Consider the following 19838-nt stretch of genomic DNA (forward strand, 5'->3'; position numbering starts at 1 on the left):
TCAAAAAAACCATGGTGCATATGTGTTTAGTTAGTTGGCATTTGGCAAGTGTTTAACGCAAAGCATGATTTTCTGTCATTTGGGTTAATTGTTTTCTTAAGAATTTTATAAGACTTCTAGACCTATTCCCAACTGGACTTAGATTTTGTAGATTCAAAGGTTAAAAAAGATGTAGTTTTGTTTTCTCTCATTTAAATCACAAGTACATCAACTAATTTATATTTTAGTTTATGTGTTAAATCACGCAGAAAGCAGAAAGCAAAATGAGTTGGGCATGAAACTTCAAAAAAGTCTTTCTTCCTCATACCCATTAGAACAACTATAGTAAATAAAAAAAGTAGAAGGAAAGAAGAAAGAAAGAAAGAAAGAAAGAAAGAAAGAAAGAAAGAAAGAAAGAAAGAAAGAAAGAAAGAAAGAAAGAAAGAAAGAAAGAAGAAGAAAGAGAAAGAAAGAAAGAAAGAAAGAAAGAAGAAAGAAAGAAAGAAGAAAGAAGAGAGAGAGACAAGTGCTGGAAAAGATGTGGAGAAATTAGAACCCTTGTGCACTGGTGGTGGGGATGCAAAATGATGCAGCCACTATGGAAAACAGTACGGAGTTTTCCTCAGAAATAAAAACAGAATTACCCTTTGATCCAGCCATCCACTTCTGTGTATATACCCAAAAGTACTGAAAGTTGAGTTTTAAATAAATATTTGTGGGATGCCTGGGTGACTCAGTTGTTGGGCGTCTGCCTTCGGCTCAGGGGTGATCCCCAGACTGGGGATCGAGTCCCACATTGGCTCCCTGCGGGGAGCCTGCTTCTCCCTCTCCCTGTCTCTTCCTCTCTCTCTCTGTGTCTCTCATGAATATAAATAAAATATTTTTAAAAAATTAAAAAAATTAAAAAATAAATATTTGTGCCCCCAGGCCCATGGCAACATTATTCACAATAACTAAGAGGCAAAAGCAACCCAAGTGTCCACTGACAGATGAGTGGGTAAACACAGGGTGGTATATATACACACAATGGGATATTATTCTGCCTTAAAAAGGAAAGAAATTGACACATGCTACAACACGGATGAATCTGGAGGATCTTGTGCTGTGTTAAATAAGCCAGTAACAAAAAAATAAATACTGGATGATTTCACTTAAATGAGGTACGTAGACTAGTCAAATTCATAGTGACAGAAAGGAGAATTGTGGTTGCCAGGGGCTGGGGAAGAGAGGAATGGGAGTTATTGTAATGGGCATAGGGAAGAGGTTTGCAAGATTAAAAGAGTTCTGGAGATTGGTTGCACAACAGGGTGGATATATTTAACAAGACTGAACCGTGCAGTTAAAAATGCTTCAGGTGGTAAATTTTGTTAAGTGTATTTTACCACAATTTTTAAAACTGCATTGACAAGAAAAAAAGTTTTTTTTAAATGCAGCATTTGAATCACATACATTTTAATAAGACTGTATTTAAAATATGGATGGGAATACACTTGGATTTTCAGAAGTGTCTGCGCTGTTTTGGACATTATCTTCCACCCTCTTATGTACTGAGGGAAACGGGGTGCCTTTGTTCTACGGGAGTGCTTAAAAGTTCTGTTGTGCATGGAAGCTACCCCGGGGTATTCCTTCTAAGAAATGAAATAATTTGAGATGCCTGGGTGGCTCAGTCAGTTAAGCATCTGACTCTTGATTTCAGCACAGGTCATGATCTCAGGGTCATATGATCGAGCCCCACACTGGGCTCCATGCTGAGTGTGTGGAGCCTGCTTACGATTCTCTCTCTCTCTCCCTCTGCTCCTCCCCCTCCTCTCTGTCTCTAAAAGAAAAAAAAAGAGAGGTCCAATCATTTGTAGTGATATCTAAAGAAGCAAATGTATGTGTCATTCATTGCAACTTCAATTTCAAACAGAAGTTTCATTTTGATAGAAATGAAATATTTTATGATACAAACAAATGTTTAGGGATGTTTCTTTCCATATATCAAATAGGAAAGGCACAATTTTGTGTCTTAGATGAGAGATTTATAGTAACTACATGTAGGCAGTAGCAATTAAACACTGATTATCTTAGTAAATATCATTGGTCTGTTTTTTACTGTATTTAATATTCTAATTGACTTCTGGCTTTGAACTATCTAAAATAGCTTCGTGCATATGAAAATTCTACTCACTAGTCTTACTGCGATGAGAAAATTTCCATTATAGGTCCAATTGTTTTACCAGCTGTAACTATTTGTTTGACACTCTATTTCTTCCTTTGATTTCCCAAATATCACATGATTAAACTTTTAATGAATGGAGCCAAGCCCCCCCCCCCCCCCCGCCACATCCTCCAGGGACTTTTAATGGTTTCTTAAACAAAATGGTAAATACTGGTAGCCCAATGAATTTGTTTTCATCAAGCTTTGAGGGTATAGTAAATATGAAACTTTTACTCAATAGAGACCTATATATATGTTTTTTGACCCAAATATATTTTTTAATTGCAAGTTTGACATACATATATGAGAAACCAGTAAAAGCTCATAAAATATAATCTTGGCTTGATTAAAGTTATTGAAGGAGAAACTGGAAATCTAGCCATGCTACTGAAGTAGAATTGGTTCTCTGAAATAAGGGTTTAATTCAGGGTCAATAATGTGGAATGCATCATGGGGCACATTCACTGAGGAGCAACTTGATGATCATTTAGTATTTGTCATTATTTTCTACTTTCTTCTAAAAGCAATACAAGCATTAAATTTTTAGAAGTTTCATGGATCATTAATAATCAATCATAAATTCAGAGAACTAAAATTCTCTCTTCAAACTTAGTGTCAAATCCAGATTGTAGGTTTGTCAGAGTCTCATATATCCTCCTCTCCTCTATCATGACGCTGGTCCACATAATGAATAAGGTAAGCTCAGGTCAAACTTGAACAATAACCCATAAACTAACCCCAGGTTCAGCTGTGACTAAATTCCCCAGTGCCTGTGGTCCCTGAATGCATCTGAATCAGAAATTTAAGTTATATTTAAGTAAGAACTCAAAATATCAGGGTCGTTCAGTTGGCTGAGTGTCCAAGTCTTGATTTCGGCTCAGTTCATGATCTCAGGGTCATGGGATCGAACCCTGCATTGGGCTCACGCTGGGTATGAACCCTGCTTAAGATTCTCTACCTCTCCTTCTGCCCCCACCTGTGTCCCTCCCCAAAATCTCTCAAAATGTCATAAAAGTGTTGGAACAGCAATGTTCCTGGGCTCTTGCCAAGTAAATGCAAGGGAAAGGCACCTATTTAAAAATTTAAAGGTATTATAATAAAAACATTGTGCTACCCATATTTCTGCCCAATATGGGGAATATCCACTTTATGAGTAGTTCCCCAATCAGGAAGCTATCCTTCTCACAACGAAGGGAGGAGAAAACACAAAAACTCAGGAAGAATACAATGTCAGGACTATAAAAGAAGGGTAGGAACAGAAGGAGAAGTCATCTTTGAATGGCAAGCATTTGACATTTTGGAGGGTCTAAACCTTCTTAGAAATACCACAGGTAAAGTTTTCGAATGCATAGGCCCTAACTGACTGTCACAATTAAGATACTAATTATCAGAGAAGGCAAAGCAAGCAAGTTAAATCATCTCTTGTAAAGCTCTAGGAAATTGTCTTCCTTCTTTCATGGATATGTATTGAATATTTTCCATGGGTCAGACTATATACTCGGTGCTGAGAATACAACAGTAGAGAGATGGACTTAACAACGTTCCTCGCAGAGCTTACAGTCTCGGAATGCAGGGGTTGTGTCAGTTGCAGACAGCAGCCATGCCTGTTGTAAATGACAATGGATTTTCTACCCAAGGGACAAGATTGCAGTATATTTCCACTTTGTGGCTTCTAGGACTTTTTTCATAATGTAACCCTCAAGTGGAGCAGTATATTCAAAATGTGGATGCTGTTTTAAATTATTCTTACATCTATTTCCCATTCCATTAGTGTAAATGACTGAGGATTATTGTTTCAGTTTCCCTGGTATATATTTTGTGCTGCCCGGTTATTTCACAAGTTGAGAACTACAATGAATAATTGTCCAGGTAGTGCAATTACATCACCAGGGCTCTGTACATCACCAGGTCTTTATTTTAACACCCTTATTTGTTCACATATCCGTGAGTTGTCTTAAGCTCCTACTATGTGCTAGATATGGGGCTTTAGGGATACAGAAGGCAAAATGTTATCTGAGTTTATATTCTAGTGTGGGAAACAGACCTCACTCACAACAAGTTACGATAATGCTAAGTAACAAGTTCCAAGAGCCAGAAGTCTCATTGGTATCAGACTCCTCTTCTTTATGGCTGCCGTGTTGTATCATCTGACTTCCTATGCCACTCTTGAAATGGTCTCTTCCTTCTTTCTCTGCCATTGACATAATGCAGGGCTCACTTTTGCTTAGTTTACCACAAAAATCACCTACTTGACTTTTCTCCAATCAGTCCTCCATAACTTTCCCAGAGAGATCTCTTTCTAAAATGCAAATTTTACTTTCTTCAAATGCACAACTTTCCAGATCAGATTCAAACTCCTTGACTAAGTATAAAGAGGACTCTGGGATCTGGGCCCCATCTCTCTGCAGTCCCATTTCCTGCCTCTCCTATAGGGACCTTCTGCTCTAGATGGGCACATGACTCCAGGTAACCTATATCTGTCCTTCAGGATCACACCTCTGTCTTAACAAATGCAGGTCTCCATGTCTGCGATGTAGGACTGTAACTCAATCCTACTCTGCCTGTAAGAGCAAGCATTATCTCCTCCATGAAATTTCTTCTTTCCACCTTCATCCCTCACAATCAGAGTTAAATATTCCACCTCCATACACAGAATCCTGCCCGTCCACATACCACAACACTTATCTCACTGTGTTCTAATTACTGGTCTGCTTTTCCATCTGCTACAGTGGATTGCTATAAGGACTTTGGGGTTAGAGATTATGTCTTTAAACAAATAGATTAGTGTTATGGGACCACAGATGATGGACTGAATGAATGAATAGATAAATATTATGTGCACACAACGCCATTATCCTGGCTGGGAAACAGGGAGAAAGGCAATACTCTAATATTACAGAAGTGACATTTAAACCTGTCTTTGAAGGATGAGTAGGAATTTTCCAGATGAATGCATAACTTTCTTTTCATTTGCACAAACAAATTAAGATAGTGCTAAATTAGGTGCATTAGAAATTTTGATTTGTATAGAAGACCAGGACAAAATGTAGGTAATCTCACTAGCATACCTACTTATAATACACAGGGACATATGTTTTGGATGCCTGCTTAATTGGACCACGTTGACTATACAGAAAGTCATCTTGCTTGCCCTGAATAAACCAGTTCTAATTTTGCTTTATCCCTGCCTACATAAATTCAATTAAACTGCTGTTCTTACTAGGAAAGCTGCTTTCAAATTTTAATAGGGTTATTTGAGAAATAAAATGATTATCATGATAACCTGTATACTATATGCATGAGCTAAACAAAGAATAAATAAATGTGAATCAATTCAAACTAGAGTTTAAAATTTTTTTCTGTTGCTTTCTCTCCTTTTTTTAATATCATATACCTTAAAATGATTTGTTAGTTTCTGCTTCTGATGACAATAAAATAAGGTTAGTCAACTTCTGAGATCTTTGCACACTGTGTGAAGTCTAAACACGAGCTTTTAAAATCAACTTTTAGAGTTTTAAAAACTGAAGACATATTAAATTAGAAATCATATTATGAATACTTTTTTGAAATTATGAAGTTTAATGAGATAACTATATTATTAGCCATTCCTTTATGTATGTGAATGCTGTAATTAGGCTTTTATGGGTCATTTCATATAAAGATATCCACTAATTAAGAACAAAGTGCCATTTTATAGCACAAGAACCCTTTCCCCCCTTTTTCTGGCATTAATCTAGTCAAAATAGGACCAATATTTAGGAAGATACAGATTAAAACTTAAACCAAAATTACATCTTGCCAGAGTATTACAGAAAATGTTGAAGATTTGTTTATTTTTTTCTTTCATGGCTTACTTTTGATTTCAGGACTTCAGGAACTGAAGAAAAGTAGTCCTCATAAAAACCATTTTGAAGAAAAGATTTTTTAAATGAAATTATGGACTGCAGGAGTCTTAAATTTTCTGTAAAGGAAGAGAGAAGAGTTACCTTATGTGAACCGCAAGGTCATTTAGGAAATCCATTTGAAAGACACCTTTATCCTAATTTATTGCTAAGTTTTTCCTAAAATAATGGCCTAGTTCAATCTAAATATACGACAAGTGAAAATTTAACCTTTCCTTGAACCATGGAGACTACAGAGTTCATTATTTTTAAAATATTCATAGATATTCTGCTTAGAGACAAAAATATTTCTAGCAAAGGTGCTACGCACTTTTGGCTCTTTGTGAAATGAATCTGCTTTTATTTCTGACTTTTGGATATACTGTTAAGTTGAAGCATTAGGGGGAAATTGATTATATAATCACTGTGACACAGATACGCCCTTCCAACCTTGATTAATTCATGCCTAGTAAACAGAGACCACGCTTAAATACTTGTGTGCTATTTGCTTGCCATTAAGTCTCAAGGAACTCTTTGGTGTGGGGAAAAAAGTGAATGTAGATCTTTCGAAAAAAGTGAGAAAAATTGATATTTCTCTTTAAAAAGGAAAAGAAATGTTTGATTAAATGCCGTCTTCATGGTTGTCCATGCAGGCAAAAAACTGAAAATAAGGTGTATAAGGGTGGGAAGTAAAAATAGTCTACCACACAAAAATCCTTTGTTTATATAATTTACACCTGCTTCGGGGAGTCTACATTATCATTCTTCATTATTTTTTGATAACTAAAATTATTAAGAGTACAGAAAATGTCATGAAGGGTTATATGAACTACTAATAATTCCAGAAACTTGGCAAGTTTGTCTGGGTGGTCATTCTCATATTCTCTGTTACATGGCTATCATATATTAAGGTTTGTCCAGGTGGCCAGAGGGTATTAGCAGCAGGAAGAGAAGTAATAATGTAATAACACGATTAGATATTCCCTTCATACATCAAACTACCAAACTGAAACTTGAGCATATGGTAACTAAGATCTTTTAAAAATCTTTTTATTTTTTAAGCAAATGTCTTAAGAAACTTAGAACAGAATTATAACCCTAAGCAGCATTTTGACTAATAAGAAGAGTATTACCTTGTGATCCTCTGGCCAAACTGTCTGTGACATTTCTCACACAGGCCAGGTAAGGAATATAAGGACTATCTGCTGATATATTTAAGAGAGCATCTTCAAAGTTTTCCAGTATTAGGAGCCTATAGAATTAGAAAAGAATATATAAATTAAGTTGTATAAAAGGAGAATAAAGCTATGTTGTTTTTTTGTTTTTGTTTTTGTTTTCTATAAAGCTATGTTGTTGAGATCACTTAAGTCCCCAGGTGTTTGGCATTGGTTGACTTGAGCATTGAAACTTTAAGTAGAACATCTTCCATATGGACTAAGTGTGTATTGGCTCTGCATCCTCTGAGCACTTGTCTGTGGGCATTATCTTTATATTTACTTATTATCTTTATATTTAGTTATTTTAATATTCAGTCATAAGTGATATTAAGATTATTTCTAGGCACATGAAAGAAAAAAAAATTATGGGGCTAGGATTGCCAGATGAAATACAGGCCTTCTCAGTTAAATCTGAATTTGAGCTACACAATGCATAATTTTTCTTTTCTTTTTTTTAACAATGAATTTTTTCCAATGTAAGTGCAACCTACAGGTCTTGGATGTTTTTCTTTTCTATTCTTTTTTTCTCTCCTCTAAATCTGGCAAATGCCCTCTGGGTCTCAGTTTCTTCCCTTGTCAAATGAGATGTGGGGGGCTGATGATCTGCTAATCCTATCCACCTATAACAGTCTTCAAATAAATTTAAATTTATTTAATTGTGATTTAAAAAAATAGTGGAATCTAATTGAAAATATAAGTTTTTTTCTTTTCTTTAAGCAACCAATTCAGTTTTTCAAATTAACCACTTTCAGCTCTCCTTTCAACCTGGCTGGCATATGAGAATATAGCCTAGGGTTTCTGCGGCATCAGTATGAGTGAATATGTGTGTGTCCTGAAAGCTCTGTCACTTCAACTATGAGGCTGCATTTCTTCATTTTGTGACATCTTCCTTTAGTGTCTATGATTGAATTTTAGGTACGAGAGAGAGAATAAATGTCAATAGCTGATTTGGGGACCATATACTTTGAATCAAACAACACAATACACAAATTAACTAGTTCTGTCAGATGTTTAACTAGATTTTGTTCAAATACTAAGGGAAGAGACTCATCCTGGCAATAGCTAGTAAAGATGTAGGAAAATGTTTGCATTAACATTAAAGCACTCATAAGGTATTGAGATGTGGGTTAATACCACTGGATACTTGAAGAACTTTAAAAAGAAAAGAAAATCTACATCAAGACAAGTCTCTAATTTGGTAGTCAGAGCACAGGTAATTGGTTAGATAGCTAACTTTTCTTTAAATAATTGATAGAGGTGCTTGGGTGGCTCAGTCAGTTAAGCGTCTGCCATCCGCTCATCTTGTGATCTCAGGGTCCTGGGATGGAGCCCTGCATCCGGATCCCTGCTCAGCCAGGAAGCTGCTTCTTCCTCTCCCTCTGTCCCTCCCCCCACTAGTGTGTGTGTGTGTGTGGGGGGCATGCTCTTTCTCTCACCCTGCTCTCTCTCTAGCAAATAAATAAAATCTTTAAAAATATAAAGATAAATAACTACAATTGATAGCCTCCATATAATAAACGGTAACCATTTCCATGTGTTGTAGTTATTATAGCATAGAGCCATTTGCATCGTGGTACAGTGCTCAATAGCAAAATATTGGTCTAACCTTCTACATGAAATGATACAAGGAATTCTCATGGTGAATTTTCAAGCTTAAAATAGAAGAAGTAGAAGAATGTTGCACTAAAAGTGACCTTGAAATATCTAAGCCATTCTTCTTAGTTTCAGGAAAAACACGTGACTGCCAAGATTTTGACAATTGTGTTTAATGTACTCTGAAAATTAAGATTCCACTTGTCACTTCTTTAGTATAAACATCTGATAATTCTTTTAAACCATTTATGTATCTTTGTATATAATCCTACTTTTTTCCAAAAATGTTTGCAATGAAGGATGAGCTTATGTGCACACACACACACACAGAATAATACAAATAATAACCTTAGGGCAAAAATAATAAAGAGGGAGAAAAGCAATGAGGGAAAAATATTTTTGAGCAGCCTTATTTAGAAAACTCTGGACTAAAAAAAAACCTTTTAACTTATGCCAAATATTGCCACTCTGTGATTATTTTAAAATGGTAATGGAAAGGAAGTTCAAAGATAAGAAATTCCTTAATTTCATCAATCTTAACAAGAACCATCTTAAAAGTACTGAATTCTTCCTAATACTGCCAGCTAGCTGCAGAATCTGTGGTCTAAAGTGCTAGTATTATCAATGCTATGGATCCTCAAGGCTCTGATAAAGGTACTGGTTTCAACAATAAGCCTGGTCTCAATACAAAGTTGTGTGCTTTTTTTTAAATTTTTTTGATGGCTATATAAGGAATGTGTTTAAAAGACCTATTTGGAATATGGCATCCTAGCCGGGGTCCAAGGCCACTTGATTGCTCTGGAAAGAGAACCTGCTTCAGCCATCTTAGAGGTGGGAGCAGACATACGAGGTGGTTGTTTATGGAAAGAATTTACCTAGAATTTACCCAGAGCTGGAGAACTTCTCATTAAATAATAAAAAGATTATAAACAACTACATAAATCCTATTTCAGAAAAAAAATAATGGCTAAAAATAAATCCTACTATTTGATTTTATTTGTGCAAATTTCCATTAGCACAGAAATATATCCTTTGGGACGAAAGTCAAACAATTTCAATAGTATAATTTATCAGGCCAAAACAACGTTTACATAACAGGCCATCTAGTCTCTAAATTTGCCTTGAGCTATAGGAATTTACTTCAATCAGCTTCTACAGGCAACTGCATGCATTCCCTACCATGATTATTACAGTTCCTTCAGAGAACTGCTTACATTAATGGTCTTTAGAGGCCAAGACTACTGTTGTCATTTCCACTGCCTATTTCTGGGACAACATATTCACATGCCCCAATAAGAGTCCAAAATTAAATTATCTACAGTTTTACCCATGCATATGCTAAAGAAGCAAATAGATGTTGTATTACCTTGACTGGTGTAAGAAATATCATGATTTTTAAAAACTAAAATAAGTCATAATGGGATCCCTGGGTGGCTCACCGGTTTAGAGCCTGCCTTCCGCCCAGGGCCTGATCCTGGAGACCCAGGATCGAGTCCCACATCGGGCTTCCTGCATGGAGCCTGCTTCTCCCTCTGCCTGTGTCCCTGCCTCTCTCTCTGTATCTCTCATGAATAAATAAATAAAATCTTTAAAAAAATAAAATAATAAAATAAGTCATGATGTGAAAAATCAGATGCTTATATATCTTTCATAATGAAAGACCTTAAAATGTTGGAAATTGGACCTCCACCTAGATTTTCCTCAGAGACATAAGGTAATCAAACCAGACAGGACACACTGGATCTAGTTATATACAATGACACAACTGAAAAAGAGATGCTCATGTTGCATTCTCCAAAAGTGTCACTGGATAATATGAAAAAATAAGTTTCAACTTTACTACATTTCAGCTATGTCCTTTTCTTAGGTCAGTCAACAGTGGATTTTTCTATTTCAAAGTCTTACAAACTGATAAAAGAATTATGTTTACAAATTGTGTCACTTGCTTATTCAGACAAGTTATCTACTAGTTCAGAAATAAACCAACAGACCAACAAAGGAAGACTTACTGTGCAGCCAGGCTGCTTGGGGATAACTGCCCACCTTCCTCGTGCCACACATGCGTCACATTATCAGAGCCACCTGCAGAAATGACATTTATATAATTAAGCAGTAAACATATTTGCTTCAAGGATTTATTTTTCATAGCAAAAATGTTCACAGGTAAATAAATGGGAAGAAAATGCAGAAAAATCTGCAGAATTCTTCTCCAAAAGATTTTACAAAAGATAGCTATGGTCTTTTTGTTTTCGAAACAGTGAGGATATTTATAAATAATAGATGCCTGCTAATCAGAATAACCCCAATGGTCAAGCACATGCGTTTCTGTAAGAAATTCTTTCTCTATCAAAATGTTATTTTCTCCTAAGACCTGTATGCATAGATGACTCTTGAATACTATAATGCAGACTGCCTACCACGTGATTTGTTAACCAAACGAGGCCCAGTTTCAGTCTTACAGGTCACTGGATTTTTTTGCCTTCAGTTGTCAAGAATGTAGCCTTAGGAAACATCTGCTATCACTAATCTATATTTTCCATCTTTCAAAAAGCAGCCACTGATTTCAACTGAATGCAGCTGTGAATGCAAATTGGCTCATATTAACAGAACTTTTCTGAGTGGTCTCAAATAATATGAAGGTTCAAAGTGTGGAAAGCTTCGCTAACTAATGGAAGCCATATGGGAAGGTCTAATTCAACACTGTGAATTGCCCCTAGAAGTTAAATAGGTTGCTGATTCAGCTTGCCACATAACATTGTATCATAAAAGAATAAGTGTGCAACAGTATTCACATGAAAAATTGGACATGAGAGTACTTTTAATGGCTACTGCATAAATAAAAATCATAAATCCGAAGCTTTCATTCAGCCCCTTTAGGGAAATGGAATCAATTCTTGCAGTCTTCTCTTGAGACACTACTTATTCCTTATAATCCAATATCTTTCAGTGCTGATATTTTTAACACTGGTCTAATCTCTTTCAGAAGGATATTTTATTACTGGCATTAATTGTTCTCTCATCGTCCCTAGTTAGTGTGTCTTAAAGGCTTTTATAAAGGTCCTATTGCAAAACTATGCAATCATCCATACTTTCATGGTGCTGATCAATGAATTTATTTAAATTAGGATGTGTGTAAAAGAGACTATCACTAAATGAAAGACCTCCTTGTCCACCTCTGTATCAGTGGTGGATGAGTAATGTTTGTGCCATTGCTTGGACTTGGCACAGGGGCTTTTTCAGTCTTCCTGTGCAGCAGAGCAGAGGTTTCCTGTGTTCTGCTCAAGGTGTAGCTGAATGTTATTGCTCTAGCGATAGCAATGCATCAGTGAGGTAAAGAACTAAGAATGAAGATACCCAGAATAAATAAGCTTAATTAATAATGGTAATATCTATTATTTGTTGGCATGCATATATAGAAGAATCAAGGATAGAGCTCTGTTGGGACTTATACATTTGCAAAGTAAAAGTATATAAACCATTTTTCCAAGATCGAATCTTGCTCACTTTAAATTCTTATGTAATGCTGAGCAAGTTTATTGGCATTTGTATACCAAATGGTTACAGAATTCTCTTCCTCATTAAACTATTTGGACGAGTAACTAATAGAAATTAGCTTTGTATATATCAATGATAGACTTGACCCTGACGTTGAGTAGGGACTCTTCCCTCTGGCCACTATTCTCTCTAGACTATAAAATATCTTGGAAGAAATAATGTACTAAATAGGCTTTAATGAAATACAAACTTTTACAGAGCTTTGAAAAAGTAAGACTTTACTTGTTTTTTATTTGTAGGGCTAGGCATATTTTAAAAACGTACCCATAGATGTAGAAAGAAATCTAGTGCACAGATAATCTCTTTTCATCAGTAAGGATGGCTTTCCATTTAAAGAAGTAATTTCATATAATTTACTACTTTGCAAAAGAGCAAACTTTAATGAGTCACAAAGATATCCCTGTTCTCAAAACTCAGTGTTTATAAATGGAAATGCTAAAGCATATTAACTGTGAGGCAGGGATCTTCACTAGGGCAGAGATGAGAATTAGATCCCTAAGACAGGAAATGAGGAGACAATCTTCTTCCTGTATATTAGAATCTCCATATTGTCATGGCTCTGAGTAGTCTCCTAAAGAAACCTTACAGTGTGTTGAATAACAGATGGACATGAGATGGGAAAGGTTTGTAGGAATCAGAGTGCAGAGAGGAATGGGGGGGGGAATGGTTGTTGAAAAACTTATGTGGGAAGGAATCTGTCATGATGAGTCAAACTCTACAATGGCTAGAAGTGGGACCCATTTTGAGGTCTGATGATGGCAGGTACTTGCATGACCACATGAAATATCTTGGAATCAAGTGCGTATATGTCCCAGAAAGTAAATGTGAGTAAGGTCATTTGGCAAAGAGTTAAAGCAATTGGCTTTGTGGACAGACAGATCGAGGTTATCTAATCTCATTTTGGTCACTTGCAGGGTAGGTAACATAGGCAAAGTGCCCAGTCTCCTTATGCCTCAGTTTCTTTGTCTGTAAAACAGAAGAATAATTCTATCTCATAGACTTATTTTCATGAAGAAAGTGATTTACGATAGTAAAGCACTTAGCATTGATACAAAAAGTACTAATTCTTATCTTTCTTCTTTGAAAGAGTGGTACAAAACATTCAAGGCTATCTGAACCGTGTCATCCATTAGAAAGAGCCCAAGCAACTTTGCTGTGAGACAATGCCCAACTCCAGCTTAACTGAGTACAAAGCCAAAGGAGAAGTGTGCCGGTTTCACAAATACTCCTAAAAGCCATGAAGACTAAGCACCAGGTGGCCTAGGCAACATAGAGGTGTCTGTACTTGGGGCTAGAGGCCCTTGCACTGTTGAACTAGGGCCACCAGTTCAGCCTTCAATGACAAGTTTTAGTTCTCTGAAGAACTCCCAGGAATAACTAGAAGAATTTTTCAAAGACCACAAAATTTCCACTCAAGCAGGTAGGGATTTGGGGCCAATGTTTTCCAAGAATTGACATTAAAGACTTTAATTGACTTTTATTAATCTTCAGACCAAAGAAGTCACAAGTGCAGGAAATTAAAAACACAAACAAATGTAAGCAGCTCTAATTTTATAAATAACAACATATTTCTTTTATTGTATTTCCTGGTCAACCTGACCACCCAAAACATGTTTTAATACATGTAAAATCATTAGCATGTTCATAGACCTGAGACAGGACCATTCTTAAATATTGAAAACTGAGCTGTACTGTTCACCAGGAAAAGTGTTTTGATGCTTCAATTAGAAGTGGTGCTTACTTATTTGGTTTCTAAGTAGACCACTGATGAGCTTTTTTGTCCTTTGTAAGATTTTTTTTTAACTTTATCCCTTAACTTATATAATTACAAGGTGTGAGTCTGAAGATGAAAAGAAAAAGAATGGTAAGAAGAAACTCAAAGTTCTCAAGTCTTCAAAATGCAAATAAAAAAATACAGAGGAAATAATTAGTGTTTGTTAGTGTACAGTTTGGTTTTCTGGCCAGAACTTTTTTTTTTTTTTTAAAGAACAAGCATTTTTTCCCAATGTTTGTCAAGACCATTAAATTTAACAACAATCAATCTTGCAAACTAGTCATTAATTCTGTAATTATATATACAAAAAAATGCTCTAGCCTCACAAAAATTGGTTTCCAATGGTATGTTAGATAGTCCAAGGAAAATTCTGCAAAGCCTATCCAAACTTGCTATCCATAGGAAAACTAACAGTTTAATGAGCAATAGTATAATGAACAATCAGCTTGTGACCTGATGCTCTCAGGATACTTAATTTGTAATCCAAAGGTAAAATCTACATATTTGAAAACTAACAAACTCAGCCAACCAAGTCCCAAACATTTTACTTGGTACCTGAGAGTAGAGATTGATTCCTTACAACCCTAAATCTTTGTTTATATGTGCCTGTGTGTATGTATCTGTGTATTTCCATGCATGTGGTATATAATGCTATTTTACATATGCAAAGATGACATTATATGACTCACTAGAAACATGTCTTACTGGGAATGACAGTCTATTACACAGATGTTCATCATATATTTTCAAGATGGCTGGGTAAGGGATATATATGTGTGTGTGTGTGTATAATTTATTTATTCATGAGAGACAGAGAGAGAGAGAGAGAGAGAGAGAGGCAGAGAGACAGGCAGAGGGAGAAGCAGGCTCCATGCAGGAAGCCCGATGTGGGACTCGATCCTGGGACTCCAGGATCACGCCCTGGGCCGAAGGCAGGCGCTAAACCGCCGAGCCACCCGGATGTCCTGATATATATTTTTACCAATGAAAGATTCATCTCGAATAAAAAGCCAAAATTTGGAAATGAGGGTAAAAATACCACAATTTAGTGTAGGCTTTTATTTGAAAAAGTGGTAGAAATCTATTTGTTGAGGCTTGGTCCTGATATTTATTTTCTATATCAAGTATAAACACAGCTTTACAAACTAAGAGAGATAATTTTCACCTAAATATAAAAATTCTCAAAAGTCACAGCCTCTTTTTTGGCCATTTCTCCCTTTCTTTGATTAGCTAGAGATCCAGATTTCATTGAGGCATATTTGGCTACCTAAGAATAATATCATCTATAAATGATTACTTCGGTTGCACTCTGTTTTATATTTCCAACAGGCTTCACATCACATAACAGAATAGAGTAAGCTGGAACTATAATACCTCGAGCTGGGGAGTCCAGAGTGTACAGCAGATGTTTAACAGATTTATGGAGTGTTTTGAAACCTTCGTTAGTTGTGACATGTGGATAAACCTTCTGCACGACCAGCAGCGCACTAGAGAGTCAAAAAACAATTAAACCAGATCACATTTCAGGGTTTGCAGACAGAAACAAAAGGTTAATTCAAGGAGAAAATGGCTACAGTATAGAAAATTATTTTTATAGCATAAGAGACAAGATGCTGCTTTTGTCGTTTAATTACTTGTCTGTTCATGCACAAAATCCCCCCAAAATGTTCTTGAACCAGACAGAGCACATTACGTTTCCCGGATTCTAAAGACTGGGGAATTCAACAGCCTAAAAGTGAGGGAGCAAAGTTCACATCAAGTGTTTCTGTTAAGACTTACAAATAAGTGGTTAGGGAAAGCAAGGTCCAATGAAAGGATGCCTTTTTTCTCTTTTTAAAGGAAAAAAATTAAATACTGGAAAATATTTTCATTAAAAATCAAACCCAAAAAAGGGACCCCACTTCAGGAATAATAATTATTTAAGCATTTGATAAAATTTATCTTTTGCTAAACAAATGGTAATATTTTTGAAAAAGAAATGGAGCTTGCCCTAATTAAAGACTGTATTCTATCCTCTAAGTGTCCCGTAGGCACTGCTCCAAGGGTAGCTCAAAATTAATATCCAGACTAACTGGCACTATCTTCCTAGAATTTTTATGTTACAAATGAGATGGGCAGTCTGCACTGGGGAAGGCCAATCAGCAAATTCACTTACATTTGAGTTCATTCCATACTTTCAAAAAAGCAATTTGTTTCTTAAGAAACGTCTTTTTAATTCCCTTATTGTCATTAGTACATTAAAAAAAGTTGTCATTGTATGTCTGAATTTCCCAAATACTCTGATTTATACCAATAATCAAGGACAGTGTTTTAATTTACATGAGTAGTAACTAGAACAATAGGCTTTGTTAACACTCTGCCATTTTAGGACTAAATGTACAAATGAGCTAATAGTTTTTCCCTATGTACCTTAGTCAACTAAAGTAAAGGCTCACTCCAGCAATAGATTTAGTATGTGCACATACTTTCATGGTTTTCTACAGTATTTTTGAAATTTTTAATATTTAGATGAAGGTCATTTTAGTTTCAGCTCCTTAGCTATGAATAAAAGCTGTATTTGGAAAAGTAAATTTTGAGCATCTTCTAGATTCTAGTATAGTATGAGGTACACATATAGATATGTGCATATGTGTAGATACACACATACATATATAATTTTATTTAGTACTCCAATAATTCTGTAAAGTCCACTTTATTTGCCCTGTTTTCCAATGGGAAAATTAGAGCTTGAAAAGTTACATAACGTAAACAAGGTTGTCCAGTATGTATACGTGCAGCTGATATTGTCTAATTTCAAAGTTTACACTCTTTCCATTCTAAATCTTGCCTCTGACACTGAAACTTTGACCCAACATTGCTGGGCAAGAGGAAGGCAGAGATTTCCTGCACAGAGCCCATGGGCATTGGTAACTTGTTATTGTGTTTGGCCATAGATGCTTAGCTGTATTTTTTTCATCTGTGCTCTCTCTATATAACAGTGGATACCTCAGGCATTTTTTATATTTGCCCAAAGAATCTTCCAGTTCTCAGACTTTGGGTTTTCTAAATCCTGGTGACCGCAGAGACAAGTTAGATGGTCTCAGTTTACAGATTTCTGCCAGCCTTCTCCCAGCTTGGCCCTCTGCCTGACTCACCTGCTCTGTTGTCAAACAGTAACACCTTCAGAGACTGAACCATTGGCAATCTCATTAAAGCTGTCAACGTTATTGTTATTAACATCGTTAATAAAATGTCAGTAGACTTAATTTATCTTTTTCTTCCAAAACGTTTAACTTAAAAATAATGACACCTGGCCTTCATCCTCTCTGAAATCCTTTGAACCATTCGTTGATCAAATATTTTTATTTTACTTCACAGACTTTTCCCCCCTCTTTATATGATAAAAACAGAAGTTATCCCCCAAAATCATAAGTAAAGATAATTTTACAGAAGAGTTTTCATGATTTGTATTTCAGCACAGCTCTCTCATAAATGGTGAATTTATGAGAGAAAATTTATACATTTTTTTCCATATAGACTTCATGATTTTTGGGGGGTTGCTCATTTTTGCTAATTTCTGCCATAACATTAACATTATATAATTTAGTTTTGGTGATGGGTTAATAATGATGTATACCTCAAAAAAATAAAAAAGTTTTTGAGGGAAATGACTAAAGTTTTTGTGGGGTTCATTTATCCCTATTACTTGACCAACAAGAGTAAGATAAACCAATGAAACTAATTTCATATACAGTCAATTATGTGAGGAAAGTATGGCTCTTAACTACACTGTCATTTTAATAACAGTAATAAAGAAGATTTATCTTTAAAAAATGGTTTCAAAGCACTCTCCAATAGAAATATAATGCAAGTCACATATTTAAATTGTATAGTAGTCACATTAAAAAGTTAAACAGAGGAAATTAATTTTAATAAAATATTCTATTGAATCCAATATATCCAAAATGTTATTAATTCAATAGCTAATTGATATAAAAATTATTAATGAAATATTTTAAATCTCTTACTATTCTAAGTCTTCAAAACTCACAATGAATTTTATATTTTTGGAGCATCTCAACTCAGATGCTAAATTTTTATTGAATATTTAAATATTCAGGGGGGTTCCGGGTGACTCAGTCAGTTAAACGTCTGCCGCTTGATTTTGGCTCAGGTCATGATCTCAGGGTCCTGGGATTAAAGTACCATGTCAGGCTCCATGCTCAATGGGAAGTCTGCTTGGGAAGTCTTCCCCTCTCCCTTTGCCCCTTTCTCACTCATGCACATAATCTCTCTCTCAAAGAGAGAGAGAGAGAGAGAGAGAGAGGAAGAAAGAAATCTTTAAAAAAAAGAGAAATATTTAATCTGTATTTACATTTCATTACAATGACAGATGAAAAAGCAAGTTCATATACCAACATTGTTCCAAAGATACTCAAAATGTTAACATTAACTGAATGAAATATCAGTGTTTACAATTTAAATACAGTTAACAATTCAGAGTTTTAGTTAAAATCCACATGTGGCTATCATATTAGGTAGCCCAGGGCTATCATACTAGAAAAGAACAAGTGTATAAATTAGTAATAAAAAGCTAATTTAAATATTGACCACTTAAAAAAAGAGTTGTTTAAAGTCAAATGTCATTCACTTTTTTTTTTTTTAAGGGAGGGAAGGGTGGAGGGAGAGAGAGAATCCCAAGCAGGCTCCAGTGTGTGGCCTGATATGGGGCTCAATGTCATAATCCTAAAATCATGACCTGAGCCAAAATCAAGAGTTGGATGCTTAACTGACTGAGTCATTTACTTTCAAATAATTTGAAGCTATTTCTTTTAGCTATTTCTGTCTTCTTTTTCATTATTATGTAGACTGGTTTACAACATTTGTAATTATTGACAGAAAGCATGCTCTATTGCATAAAGCTATAATACAAAACAATTTTACTTAAAATTTTAAGACAGTTAAAATAGCCACAGTGCATGCCCATAATTTACTTCACTAAAATAATGCCTAAAGTATTTTATTTACTTATATATTTTTAAATCTAAAGTATTTTTTGGATCTCCTATCTTCTATGGAATATTATTTGGTGGGATTTTTGTTTTTTATTTGTTTCTTAGCCAAATTTCATTGAGGTAGAATTCACATGCAATAATATGCACTTATTTTAGGTGATAATTCAGTGAGTTTTAACAAATATGTATACTGATACAGCCATTACGCTAATAAGACATAAAAGCATGTCGATAATCCCCAGAAAGTTTTCTCATGCTCCCCCAAGAGATGTCCTGGGACCCACTCATCTAATTTCTAATGCAATAAACTTATTTTAGCAATTTTAGAACATCATATAAATGGAATAATATAATACCTATACATCCAGTAGGTGTTCTTTTTTTGGTGGGGGGGGGCTGGATTCTTTTGCCAGCATAAGATTCATATTTATTTACATTATTGTGTGATTCAGTAATCTGTTTTTCTTGTTGAGTAGAATTATAAATGAACTATAATTCTTTTATAATTCTATTTATGGATATTTGGCTTTTTCCTCCAATTTTAAGCTATTATGAATAAATCTGCTGTAAACATAGCATAAAAGTCTTCATGTGGGCATATGTTTTTTATTTTATTGGGTAAATATCCAAGAATAGAAGGCCACA

General features: G+C 35.2%; 1 protein-coding gene across 3 annotated transcripts in view; it reads right to left on the reverse strand.

Annotated features, from left to right (window-relative positions):
• The window catches only part of ABCA12 (ATP binding cassette subfamily A member 12), a 168089-nt gene that overhangs the window by 76002 nt on the left and 72249 nt on the right, over positions 1 to 19838 (reverse strand). For all 3 annotated transcript variants that reach the window (XM_055345352.1, XM_055345351.1, XM_055345353.1), the window contains 4 exons: positions 15574 to 15686; positions 10880 to 10952; positions 7194 to 7312; positions 6034 to 6140 (listed from right to left, as the gene is read on the reverse strand). In XM_055345352.1, coding sequence (XP_055201327.1) covers positions 6034 to 6140; positions 7194 to 7312; positions 10880 to 10952; positions 15574 to 15686 — 412 coding nt within the window. The remainder of the gene's footprint in view (positions 1 to 6033; positions 6141 to 7193; positions 7313 to 10879; positions 10953 to 15573; positions 15687 to 19838) is intronic.

Source organism: Nyctereutes procyonoides, unplaced genomic scaffold (assembly GCF_905146905.1).
Source record: "Nyctereutes procyonoides isolate TBG_1078 unplaced genomic scaffold, NYPRO_anot_genome, whole genome shotgun sequence".
Taxonomy (NCBI): domain Eukaryota; kingdom Metazoa; phylum Chordata; class Mammalia; order Carnivora; family Canidae; genus Nyctereutes; species Nyctereutes procyonoides.